Source organism: Triticum urartu, chromosome 2A (assembly GCF_056163025.1).
Source record: "Triticum urartu cultivar PI428250 chromosome 2A, HENAU_Tu73, whole genome shotgun sequence".
Taxonomy (NCBI): Eukaryota; Viridiplantae; Streptophyta; class Magnoliopsida; order Poales; family Poaceae; genus Triticum; species Triticum urartu.
The window spans coordinates 711678398-711692310 of record NC_141874.1 but is presented as its reverse complement, the minus strand read 5'-3'; the positions used below and the strand labels follow the sequence as shown (position 1 = coordinate 711692310).

Genomic DNA, 13913 nt, shown 5'->3' with positions numbered 1-13913 from the left:
AGGCTCCCCGCAATCCATTCCCTTCCTTTCTGAACCGATGCCGTATTCTTCAATCCACATCCATTTCGTACTCATGCAATCCTTTTTCTTCAGAAACGTTTGACAGAACAATAAGAAAACTCGTTGCTGATAAAACTTTACAGCCCTTTGGCAGAATAATAACAAGGAAAACCAATGTAAGGTGAAGTTTTGGTGTGTGTGATCTGAGGCAAGATCATGCGAGAATATGGTGTCAATATATATGAACAGGTTGGTGGAGCAAGCAAATAAAAGAAGTAGTATACTCATATATGTATCTCTTTCAACCAACAGAATGGCGTTGCTGTCCACTTCACAAACCAATCGAGGACACAAGAAAATAAGGGCAAAAGACAAGCAACAAAAAGGTAGCTAGCACTCCTTACTAGGAAAGAAGAAGAAGAAGAAGAAGAAGAAGAAGAAGAAGAAGAAGAAGAAGAAGGAAAATCAGGGGGAAAAAGAAGAAAGGGAAGCAGAAGGGAACAGCCATACTAGAAGCTCCTATCCTCTCTTCTCCTTCCCGTTCTTCTCCTCCTCTGCTCGCCGCCCCGCACGCGCCCGGCAATGGCGCCAGCGAGGTCCGAAAGCTAACGGGTGATTAGCTAGCTACCGCTGTAGTACGTACGTGCGTACTCATCTGTTGTGCAGCGGGTTGGGCCCCGTCGGCACGCGCCGCTTGTCGCCGTCCACCAGCCCGGCGCCGTCGCCGGCGCGCCACCGCCGCCCCAGCCCGATGCTCACGAGGCCCTCCACCAGCGCGTCGAACGCGCTCCTCCGCGGGCCGTCGCCGCCGTCTTCGTTGCCGCTGGCGCTCACGCTCGCGCCGGCAGGCAGCCCTTCGGTCGCCGCTGCCGCCAGCGGCCCCGGGCGCGCCGAGTCGGCGCACGCGGCGGCGGCGAGGAGCACCAGGCACGCGAGGAGCGCCGCGCGCGACCACCGCCGCTGCCTCCCCATACGGCGCGGCCGATCGATCCACGGCCGGCGCGGCGCTGCGAGCTTAGCTAACAAGCGTGTGTTTGGCTGGCGTGTGGGAGCGGAGGAGGAGGAGGAGGAGCTGGGTGGCCGGGCGGCTGGGTGGGGGGTGGAGTGGAGTGGAGTCAAAGAGCGGTAAAAGCCGGGGGCGAGGCCAGCGGGAGGGGATTTATGTAGGTGGGGGGTGTCAATGGCAATGGTGGTGGCATGTTGCACCCATGCGTCCAGGGCAGGCGTCTGCATGGGGGCCAGCGAGCGCGGGGATGCCACCAAACCGCATTTAAGGATCTTCAATTCGCTGCTTCCTCCTCCCTGCCACTGCCTCAGCTCACCCCAGCTCAGCTGTCTACTACTAGTACTATAGCGAGTGAGTGAGAGAGAGGGAAACGCCCGCGCAGCACAAAGGCCGCCACGCTTTTCTCATCTCATCGCAGATCAGATGGATGGAACGAAAAGTTGGGGACGAAATGGAAAGTTTGGTGAGCGGGGGGCCTCACGCTCATCCTCCACCACCCTGATGCACACTCGTCTTGTCTCTCTCTCTCCAAGGATTATGCGGAGGCGTAAACGCGCGACATTATTACGGCGAGCAGAATGATTTTCCCCCGTTAAGTGCATGCATGTACGCTCCCAAGACCCAATCAAGCTAATGAAGCAATTATCTGCACTGCACTGCACGCCCATAAAATGCAGTGCCGTGCATGCCGAGGAAAATGAAACCCGGGCCATGTGTGGTAGTATGAACCAGTGGTACATTTTGTACTAGGCCAGGTCGTAAATTTTACCCCTGTTGTGTGCTGCAGTGTCGCTGGCTGGACGGTCGTATGTACGTCGATTGAGGTGGTATACGTGACTGTGCCTTTTTGGTTCGGTCAGTACGTGGTACCGCGTACAGTATAGTGGCTGTACAGTACAGGTATGGTCCGGGCGGAGTGGAGTGGAGTGGAGCGGGGGCACGGTCAAAACGAGCTTTCCAAAGTCCCTGCGGATTGTTGCCACACGCCCCATGCCACTTCTCGGCCTTTTGGGTGCCAATAAATATACGACCATCATGCTTCATAAATGGAGAGAGACACACCCGGAGCCGGAGGGACAAAGTTCTATGGCCACCCCGGCCGGCCACCCGGTCATTTTTGCTTCTGCTACAAGCATGTAGTAGTACTGCAAACGTAGCGTAGAGCTGCAGGAAAAACGTCGAGAAACGGAGAGAGAGAAAATTAGCAGTGACTGCCGCTGGTTTGGGGCAGCTTGGTTCCATGATGGAGACAAGCAAGCCGGGGCCGGGGGAGAAGGGTTGCATGCGTTTAGAGAGACAGGGTAGAGGAAGAAACGCATCAGAGACAGACGCGCGAGGCCGCCCTTCTTCCCCTCCCCCCACCTCCTCCTCCTCCGGGCTGCTTCTGCCGCCTGCTGCTACGTGCCACGCGAGAGAGATCGATGGAGGAGAACAGCGACGGACGGCGGGTCTCCGGCCGAACCCCAACCACCTCCGCCCAGGTTGGGCCTTTATTATGGCGCCCTCCCTGGCTTGGCCTGCAGCGTAGTATCGGTATCTGGTCCTGGTCCTGGCCGGCCGGTCCTACCAGCTAGTCTGCCTACGCAGGCTAACGACATGCACATACGTACGTACGCTACGATACTGTGCGGTCGACCGGTCGTGTTATTGTGTAGTGCGTACTCGATCTAGGGCCTCCACTCGAATGCAGAGTGGGACACACTCCAGCACGTCCTTGTATAGATCGGCCTTTCGGCCAAGGCGACCAATGTTAATCGGGGTGGCTAGCTTAGCCAGCCTCTGCTTGCCCCATGTATCGTTGTGTACAACTAGACTGTAGACTGGTACGTACTACGTACTACTACTACTAGCCGCCCATGACATGACGCTACAGTAGCGGAGTTGAGCTACTAGCTAAGACTAAGATAGGTCAGCCATGCATGTAGCCTAATCCAGCACGCGCGGCGGTGGAGATCATGCCCCCGGCTTGGGCTCGTTGACTCCAGCCAAATCACTTCACTTGCATTGTCATTGTCATGCGCCGCACTGTTGAGCTTTGGCAATGCGGATACGATCAGATAACCCACACGAAACGTGTCGACATACGGAATTCCAGCTTCTTTTCGGTTCTCATAACAAGGTATTGTCTCAACTGTTAATGAAAGAACTTCCCTCAAAAAAAAAACTGTTAATGAAAGAACAATGCGACGACGGGCCACACCATGTTATCCTTTTTGACAACCTCGAGGCCCCATGCATGCGCACAAGCTAGAATTAGTTGTATGATCACCGTACGTATACACCACTTAGCATCATAGTTGTGCCGTTGGCAGTCCCATGCATTACGCTAGCGCTACTCATTTTTTGGCGGCCTTGGGCCCCTAAAGAAGGACCTTTCAGCGAAGCTAAATGCCTGGTTTCTCCACGTACACATGCACTCCTATATATAACTTCGTTTCTCCACGTACTGCATTCAATATAACCAGCTAGCTAGGACCGTGTTCATGACCTGGCCAGCCGGGTGTCCGCTTCTGTTTGTAAATCGTCAGTTAAGCGGTGTAATGTGGGACCTCCGGGTCGGCCGGTCAACTTTCATATCATCGCCTCGCCGCATGTATAAATGAGAGTGGTAGTACTAAATATATACCGGAGTAAGTGCGAATCTGCGATCGCCAGGCTTCGTTGTTACAGCTAGGGACAAACTGCGCTGGTCAGAAAAATAATCTTTTAGCAGATCATCACAATTACGCGGCCACGCAGGCCGGGTGTCCATTTCTGCTTGTAAATCGTGAATTAAGGGGCGTACGTACGTAGGATTGGCTCACCGGGGGCGTTCAGGTCGTCCGGTCAACTTTTATGGCGTCGCCGAAGATCAAAATGTGGTCATAGAACTTACTGCACGTGCTCGTACTTCTTTAAACTATTGGAGTACTTCTAAATACTATGCAGGAGTAGTAAGTGCGAATCTGCAATCGCCAGACTACCTTTTTTTTAGGGCAAACTGCGCTGGTCAGAAAGATTGTACTCCCTCCATTTCATAATGTAGTGTTTTCTTTATCCCCGTGCTTCAACTTTGACCGTAAATTTAACTTTCAAGACCGATTGCGGCGGGGCAAAATTTATATCAGTGAATTCGTATTCGAAAGAAGTTTTCAATTATATAATTTTTACTCCCGCCGCAAAATATGACAACTTTATCTGTTTTGGTTAACTATAGTTGGCATGTCTAATTTATGATAGTTGTCGCGTGTAATCAAATCATAATTGTTGTGTGTGACTGACTACTTGCCACATAGGGTCAAACAGTAGTTGCCATGTGTGTTTACCTAATTGTCACATGTGGTATAGGGGGTGTTTGTTTACAGGGACTTTTTGTGTAGGGTCTAGAAAAAGTCTCTCTTAGAGACTTTTTTACCAAACAAGAGGGACTTTTTAGGGACTAAACTAGGCATTTGAGACTAAATGAAGAAGACTATCAAGGAAAGTCTTTTTGGGACTTTTTGGGACTTTTGGGGACTTTTCCAACAATGCCCCTCCATGCACCCATTGGCCCGCCACCCCATGGTGTTGTTTGATTGTTATTTTTCTATATACAAGGGGCAGCATGGTCATTTAATAATCTCTAGCAAGGGACTAGGGACTTTTTAGTCTCTGGAAACAAAGAGGGAGAGACTTTTTAGGGACTAGGGACTTTTTAATTGGGACTAGAGAACCAAACACCACCATAATCATAGTTGCCATGTATGATCAATCACAATTGCCATCTGTGTTTATCCTGGTTGCCACGTACGCGCAACTGCAGTTGCCGTCTAGCAACGAATCACAGTTGCCATGTGTGTTTACCTAGCTGTCACGTACGCGCAACTACAGTTGCCATCCAACAACGTAATGGTGTCGTGTGGGTGAAAAACAGTTCGCCCACACAGTGCAGCTGGCAAATCGCTTGATGCGGGGCGTGTGGGCGAACTCTCCAACGCCCACACACTAATCCCGTCCTATGTGGCACTCAAAATCCGCCTCAATGTGTTAAGATTGATGCAAACTCGACTAGACGGGGATCCACGCGTGTAAACGAGTTGCAAAATTGCCACACGTGTAAGCGTTAGTATTTTCGGAAAGGACGCCGATAAGTGCCACACGTGTGGGTGTTAGGGGGTCTGCCCACATATTTTGTGTGGTGTATAAGAGGAACAGCCCACACACCTACGTGTGGGCAAAACAAGTAATGCCCACACACCTCTTTTTTTTCCCCCGATCCCTCTCACACGCGTGCGTGTGGGCGAAATAAATAACGTCCACACGCCCTGTACGTCAGGCCTCGTACCTTGTGGTCTCGCACACCCCGCGTGACAGTCACCGTGCGTCCGGCAGTTGCCATGGTCCAGACCCTCGTCCATGTTCGTTTAACTGTAGTTGCCATGTCGCTGAACTTCAGTTGCCATATCGGACAACTACAGTGCCATGGTTGCTCAACTGCAGTTGCCATGTACGGTCTGGTCTACTGCAATTGCCATGATTTCAAAACTTTAGGAGTTGCTACCCACTAACACTAGGCGGTTGCCGTGTAGCACTACAAAAAGGCATGACAAAAAAATATGTTCGGGTAAAAGAGAGAGTTGCCGTGTGCTCACAAGCACACTAGGGCAGTTGCCATGTGAAGAGAAAGAGGACCATCTGCCTACGTGCACGCTAGGGCAGTTGCCATGTATCATGCAAAAACACATGACAACTCGGGTAAAAGAGAGTTGACATCTGCTTACAAGCAAAGTTAGGGCAGTTGCCATGTACCCTGCAGAAACACATGTCAACTGCCAGATTTGGGTGTGGGCGAGGAGACGAACGTGTGGGCGAAGTGATAAACGCCCACACACTAGCCTCCTCTGCGTCCGTGAAAACTGGTGTGTGGGCGAATTGTTAAACGCCCACACACCAGCCCCCATGTGGTGAAAAAGGACGTGTGGGCGACCGGATGAATGCCCACACATCAGTTTAGTCCTACGTGGCACACAAAAGATGATAGAACGCGCCAAGATTCGTGCAGAATTGGTTGGACGAGAATCCATACGTGTGAGTGAGTTGCCAGACGCCCACACGTATTGGCGTTAGTGTTTTCGTTTCGGAAAAAAACCCGCTGCTCTTCCGATTATCTAAAAAATTGTTGCTCATCCGATATTTCGACGTACTTACAACACACACACACACACACAAATCGAACGACACCGGCTCGGTCTCGGTCTGGGTCTCGTCACGTACAGTGATGCAATGCACCGGGCACGCACGGGCACGGCCGACCGCACGTTGCATGGGCGGAAGCGGTTGACCTGGATCCACCCAAAAAGCACTGAATACTGTCCTTGAAATTCTTTCTGGGTCCGTTTCAAAAAAAGAAATTCCTTGTGGGTGGCCGAGTTCGGTAGTGGGAGTGGAGTCGTCAGTTAGCTGTGCCGGGGCGGCGCATCGTGGGAACGGAATTGGGCAGCGCATGCATGTGTGCAGGACGCGTTGCCGGCACTAGCTTTAAGCTCCGTCCATCGGTTGGTGAAGCTTGATGAAAAGGGGTAGCGCACGTAGTAGGATAGGAGCAACCAAAGCAGCAGAGAAGAGACCGGTCAGCGAGACCGATGGAGACAAGTGCAGAAGCATTCGCGGTGCACCAGCGTCGTCCAGGCCAGAGAGCACTCGCCGCCAGCCCGCCACCGACGGTGCCGCGTGCTGTGGTAGGGTGGCGCAACGGGCCGGGGACATCCGTGCAGCGCCCGGCATTCGCGCAACGGTGCGAGCACCGGTCGTGGGGGCGCCCGCCTCTCCTTTTGCTTGGCTTTCCGCAAAAACTCTGTGTGCTCCACAGAGCATAGGCCGGGGCCGACACGATCTTTCCACACGATCCAGTAATCCCAGTCGGATCACCGTCGGTGCTGCGTGCTCGGCCAGCCTACCGCGTCCCGCTGCCGGTGCTGCTCCGCGCACTGCTCGACCAGCCCGTCTAGCTGGCTAGCCAGGCCTTGTCTCGGCTCATGCCCGGCCGGCACTTGACGAGCCGAGGTCCGGGCGGCCCGCCAGTTCCCGATGGATGTGACCCTTCGTCGTCCAGGTTCCGTCGGTTTTTCTGGAGTTTCTGCCAATGACAAGCTAAGGCCAACTCCACCGCGTGACCCTATTCTGTCCGCCCCTGTCCGTTTGGAGTAAAAGGGACAAACGAGACGGCCCAGTGCGCGGGCGCAAACGGACTTTTGTCCGCTTTCTGTCCGCTTTCGACCCATTTTTGGCCCAAAGTTGCGCCGGTTTTGGGGTGAAACGGACAGCGCGCGGACGGGCGGAACGGGTGCGCTTGTCCTCCCCTAGCCCGCCTGTCGGTGGGAGAACCAAACCTCCCCCCAACGCCTATTTGGCGCCATTTCTCCCAAACCCTCCCACGTCCCCCCCGCCGCCCCCTCTCTCCCCCGTCCATGGCCGACGCCCCGCCGAGTTTCGGCGGCCTGGCCGTCGACCCGACCGCAAAGATGAAGAAGAAGGCGCCAAGGAAGCCGCGGTCGGAGTGCACGCCGGAGGAGATCGCCAAGTTGAACGCGGAATCGGTGAAGAGGAGGGAACGGAGAGCAGCCGTCAAGATCAATGCCGCCGCGGCCAAGTTCGCCGCCCAGCGCGAGGAGCTGGAGGCCGCGCGGCGCAAGGCCGCTGCCGACGAGAAGGACGACCTCGTCAACAAAGCGCACGCCATCCTCATGCTTGGCATGGCCGTCCGGCGGGGTTCCATGCAGCGGCCGTCGGCCTGGCGAGCACAGGCTCGTCGGTCGTCCGGCATACGCACTGCCAGTCGCCGACGTCGCGCGCCGCGCCCATGTCGTCCGGCTTTCCTCCGCCCAGGCACGACGGCCAGACCCGTTTCTCGGCGTCGCCGGACGTGGGCTTGTTCGCGCCGTCCACACCACGCTCCGCGGCCGTCATCGACCTCAACGTCACGCCTGGGTCCAGCAGCGGCGGGCGGCCGTCCGTCGAGATGCAAAGAAAGCAGGCGCGTGCACCGTTCACGGGCACCATGCCGGCCCCCCGCGTGTTATTTGACGGAATGCCAACCTCAACGCCGACGGTGACGACCCCTTCTACAACCAGTACATGGAGGACGTGATCTTCCAGGGTGGGCATGGCCGTGCCTACGACCCTGAGGAGACCCAAAGTCAGGATGGCCGCACCCAGTACGTGCCCGATGAGGAGGCCGACCACCGTGCTGACTACGACCATGGTGATTCGTGGCATGAAGACGACGACATCTATGTCGAAGGTGAAGATGAAGATGAAGCCAATGATGTTGATATTAGTGGCGCTCCATTGTTCATAGACGAGCTCACCCAAAGAGCGGAAGCACAAAAGAAGCGGAAGAGCATTCGCACCGGTTCATATACACAAGATGAGGACAAGTTGATTTGTCAATGTTGGATGGAGATTAGGCAAGATCCAAGGACCGGCGCGCAACAAAAGGGCATTATTTTTTGGACGAGAGTCCACAAAACATTTCATGAAAGAAAGATGTTTGAGCCCTAGCAAATTACAAGCAACCGTGGCATTGGTTCGATTCAAAAAAGATGGTTGTTCATCCAACAAGAGTGCAACAAGTATTGTGCCGCATTTGAGAGCGTTGAAGCACGGCCCGTGAGTGGCCTCGGCGTTGGGGACATGGTATGCTCTTCTCTTTCTAGCCCTTTCCTTGCTACGGCCATGATACTTCGGCCGTGTATATGTTTGCATGTTCACTTGTTGTTGATCATGTGGTGTAGGCATTTCAATCTTTGGAGGCATTCAAGGCCCAGCACAATGACAAGCCATTCACTCTTACGCATTGTTGGACGCTCATCAACAATTGCCCTAAGTTCAAGAATCAATACCGTGAACTTCAAAGGAAGAGAGGCAAGAAAACGGCCAAATTCGCCGGAGGTGGGGATGGCGAGGCGTTGAAGAGGCCGAGGAGCAAGACCAACTCCAAGGTGGATGACATACGTGACGCCTCAACCATGGCCTTGCATGAGACTTTGCATGGCATGATTTCACATAAGGATGTGAGGGACGAGAAGAAGCGACAAAGTAAGGACGAGCAAATGAAGCAATACCTAGACCTCCAAAGACAGAAGCTTGAGATGGAGGAGGCGGCCAAGAAGAGGAAGATAGACATGGAGGAGGCGGCCCGGCAAAGGCAGCTCGACATGGAAGAGGCCGCCCGGCAAAGGCAGCTCGACATCGAGGCCGGCAACGTTAAGGCCAGGCAGAGGCAGCTCGACATCGAGGCCACCAATGCCGCCACCAAAGCGAAGGAGGTGGCCCTTGAGATCATGAGCGTGGACTTGTCGAAGATGAGCGACAAGACGAGGGCCTGGTTCGAGGCCAAGCAGAAGGAGATGCTCGACGCCGAAGGCCCGAATTAGGTCATTCGATCGGCGTGACCGTTCTTTTTGGAGGCTGGCATGGGTGCCGCCCGCCCGCTGGGCCGCTGACAGCGTGCCGGCGAAAAAACATTCACTTTGGAGGCCGGCTGTGTTGCCGGCCGCTAGCTGTGTTGCCGGCGAGGACAAGTATTCATTTTGGAGGCTGGCTGTGTTGCCGGCGATGGTCGTGTAGGCCGCTGGCTTTGTTGCCGGCGTGATGAACTGGGGTCGTGAACTGGAGCATGGCATTTGAAACGTCTCTTTTTTTTAAATAGATACGAACAGGATAGGACAAAAGGATGCGTCCGCGCGGTGGGCGCACGACCACCGCATCTCACGACAGGCCTGTAAACGACTCTAAATTCTTATTCAAAAAGACAAAAATAAAACAAAACGAACATCTATTTGAGATCACGCGGTAGAGTTGGCCTAAGTCGGCGGTGCCCTACGTTCTGTAACCTAGTGGTAGCACGTGTATGGCTGAGGCGAGAGAAGCGGTGACCCGGAAGAATGCCGTCGCATATGTCATCTCCGTGTCTCTCACAATCATGCTGTCTCGTCGATGGGTCAATGACGCACTGATATCATTTTTCTTTGTTTTTTTAGCAAGAACAACTAATTGACGAGTGCTTCTTTACAAGCCTCCTAAAAATCGTTTGGGTGGACTGAGAAGGCGTCATGTGACGCGCTCTTAGCCGCCATCACGCCTCATGCTTTGGATGTTTTCTTTGATTTTTATTTTTATCACATGTGTTTTCGACTATTTAGATATATTTTTTAGCTTTTCACCAGTCTTGTAGCTTCTGAACAAAAAATATTTAATTTTTTTAATGAAAAATGTGTTTTCATTTTTTCTTCCGCAGCATGCATGGCCGTGTCTCTTAAAAACGAAAAAACACCTTTCTTTCCGTCCGCGAGAGGCACATATTTGCCTCCACGGAAGGCACGACCATACCTCTCAGAAACGAAAAAAATGTGTTTTTATTTTTATTCTTTTGCAACAGGCACGGATTTGCTTCCGCGAGATGTACAACCGTGTCTCTTAAAAAAAATACAGGTTTCTTTCCGTCCACGAGATGCACATATTTGCCTCCACGGGAGGCACGACCGTGCCTCTCAAACACAAAAAAATGTGTTTTTTTCCTTCCGCAAGAGGCATGAGTTTACTTCTCATGGAGGCATTGGTTTCCTTCTACAAAAGGCACGGTCGTGACTATCAGACATGGGAAAAAAATGTTTTTTTCTTTCACGAGAGGCACGAGTTTACTTTTCGTGAAGACACGGATTTGCTTTTCGAAAGAAAAAAACATCCTCCTGATTCAATTTGTTCATGAAAAGAAAATTTGTCAAAACCTATCAAAATGAAATCTAGTATTGAAGATCTCGACACGAGGAATGGGTTGAAACGGTTCGAGATTTGGATGCATGATTTAAGAGATAAAACATTTTGAATAAATTGCTCTACGAAAGAAAGAAAAAAACTCACATGTTGCTTGTGCACCACTTGTCACAATCTGAAAAAGTGAGAGTGACCTTTGCAAAGAGTGCTTCTTAATTATCAATTTCAAAGAATAACTCGTCAATGAGTCTGGTATACATACTCACGGGACGTCGGTTTGTACTGTCGAAACGTCGACGAGCTCCCTCTACCGCTGGAACAAGGCATACAATGTTAAAAAAAGCAAAATCACTAATTAAGAAGTACTCGTTCCAAAGAACGTTCCACTTTACCAGGTCGTGACAAGTGGCGCACGCCACTTGTCACAACCAGGGAGTTTTTTCTTTTTTTAGATCCGTTTATTCAAAACATTTTATCTTTAAAACCGTGCGTCTAAATCTCGAACCGTGTTCATCATTGGATTCCTCACGTCGAGATCTTCAAAACTAGATCACATGTTGATAGATCTTGACGAATTTTTTTACGAAAAAAATCAGATGAAAAAACCGAACCGGGAGCATGGTTTTTTCCCTTTCCGAAAAATGCACGTCCATGCCTCTTGCGAAATCACACCCGTGCGTCTCGTGAAAGCAAAACCGTGACTCTCGCGGAAAGAAAAAAAAATAGAAAACGCGTTTTTTTCGTTTCCGCGAGGCACGGCTGTAACTCTCGCGAAAGCACAACCGTGCCTCTCGCAGAAGCAAAACCGTGACTCTCACGAAATAAAAAAAACAGAAAACGCGTATTTTTTCCCTTTCTGAGAGGCATGGCCGTGACTCTCGCGAAAGCACAACCGTGCCTCTCGCGGAAGCAAAACCGTGGCTCTCGCGAGAAAAAACCAGAAAACGCGTTTTGTTTTCCCTTTCCGAGAGGCACGGCCGTGACTCTCGCGAAAGCACAACCGTGCCTCTCGTGGAAGCAAAACCATGACCCGTGAAAAAAAAACAGAAAATGCATTTTTTTCCGTTTCCGAAAGGCACGGCCCTGACTCTCGTTAAAGCACAACTGTGTCTCTCGCGGGAAAAAACCGTGTCTTTTGCGAAAAACAAGAAAACGCGTTTTTTCGTGCAAAAAATTGTTTTTTTGAAATTTTTTTTATCGAAAAGCTAAGAAAGACCGGGAGAAAACCAAAACGTCGAAAACCTCCGGAAAAACCGTTTAAAAAGCCGAAAACGCGTGTGAAAAAATAAAATAAAAATCCGAAAAGAGCGTCCAGAGCGCGACACGTGACGAATGGCTGAGAGCACGCCAAGTGACGCTGATCGTTGCGAGGCTCACAAAGAAGCGCCGTTAACTAGTTGCTCCCAAAAAAAAGGGCATACATAAAAAACGAGCCGAATTGGCCTGAGCATATTGGACCTCCTATACAACGCCTTCAGCACTGGGTGCAAGGCGCTGACGTGTCTGGTTTCTTGGGCCGGCACATTCACATGAGAGCGCGTTTCTCTGAATCATTCGTTCACTAAAAAAAGCTAGTTTGGTCGTTCCATTGACCTTTAATCTTTTAAATACATTTTTGAGAAAATTTCCCATGTTTAATAAATCATCAATTTGAACAGAAAAGTTCACAAATTCGAGAAGAGTTCATCGGTTTTGACAAAAGTTTGTTGACTTTGAAGAAAATTTCACAAAAAATATAAATGTTCATAGATTTTGAAAAAAGTTCATCAATATTGGGAAAGTTCAAAAAAATCATTGATTTCTACAAAAAACATGAAAAATTTGAAAAAAAGGTCATCAATTTTGAACAAAGTTCTGTTTTTTTAAAAGTTCACAAATTTGAAAAACTAATATAAATTTGGGGAAAAAAGTTCATCTAATTTGAAAATTTTCATTAATGTAAAAAAAGTTCAAAATTTTGAAAGAAATTCATTGGTTTTCGAAAAATGTTCATAGATTTTGTAAAAAGTTCATGGATTTCAGAAAAGTTCGGGATTGAAGAAAGCAGGAAACAAAACAGAACAAGAAAAGGGGAAAAAGAAAAGGAAAAGAAGAAGAAAAAGAAAAGAAAAGAAATAAGAATAGAAGAAAAGGGAAAAGTTATCAGAAGCTGGCGCTGTGGCCAGGTGGTTAGTGCTGGTATTCGAGTACAACAGATTCCTGGTTTAACCAGGGGCATTTGTTTTTGCAGATTTTGCAGTTTTATAACAGAAAAAAAGGACCTAAAACGGGCCAGCCCAGCTCGGGGTGAGGGTGTGCGCCAGTTTGTGACTAACACATTAAGGAGCGTAACAGGCGCCGAATCCTTTTATCGGGCATGCAGGTCGCTGGTTAGCGTCTTGCACATTTTGGGCCCGCCCAACTGGCACCACTCCTATTTTTATTTTATTTATATTTTAGTTTTTATGCTTTTTTTCATTTTCTTAATTTCCTTTCTTCTTTCAGTTCCGTTTTTATTTTAATATTTTCATGTTATTTTTTGCTTTCCTTTTATTTTTTTAGTTTTTTCAAAAGGCAAACATTTTTAAAATCGATGAAGATTGTTTGAAACTTGGGATTTTTTTTATAATTCATGAACATTGTTTCTTTGACGTTTTTTGGAAATGAATGAACATTTTTATGAATCAATGATTTTTCTTGTAATTCACAATCATTTTTAGATTTTTATGAACATTAAAAAAATGATCATTTTTTTGAATTCTTGAATATTTGTTGAATACGTGAACATGTTTGTAAAAATTACGAACATTTTTTTAATGCACTAACATTTTATGATGTCCTGAACAATTTTTAAAAATTCATTTTTCTGGAATTTGGAGCTTTATTGAAATCCTGAATTGTTTTAAAGAAGAAAAAACAAAAGCAGAAAAGGAAAGAGAGCGAAATGCAAACAACAGGGCGCGTCCCGCCTCACGCATAACGTGCCAAAATAGGAGCTCCCCTTCTTTCACTACATGATTATCATTCGAGTAAATAATTCCAACGCCAAAGTAACCTTATTCTCTCGAACTCAAATGCACCTGTTGTGAACAGTAAATTGGAAAAATATAGTATGAAACCAAAAGAAGATTTTTTGGCAGTAAACATTGTTAATATTTTTTTGCATACACTTCATTGTTGAATGTTTCATATACGT

The 13913-nt window shown here is 49.4% G+C and overlaps 1 protein-coding gene across 1 annotated transcript; it reads right to left on the bottom strand.

Moving 5' to 3' along the window:
- Positions 1–267: 267 nt before the first annotated feature.
- Positions 268–1311, bottom strand: LOC147987038 (uncharacterized). The gene has a single exon (XM_087545067.1). It carries the CDS (start codon positions 1231–1233, stop codon positions 652–654), a length of 582 nt encoding a protein of 193 aa, XP_087401193.1. The 5' UTR covers positions 1234–1311; the 3' UTR covers positions 268–651.
- Positions 1312–13913: the final 12602 nt, after the last annotated feature.

Bases quoted from the DNA above. Each gene is read 5' to 3' on its own strand.
- LOC147987038 (XM_087545067.1), bottom strand. From the start codon at position 1,233: ATGCAGACGCCTGCCCTGGACGCATGGGTGCAACATGCCACCACCATT.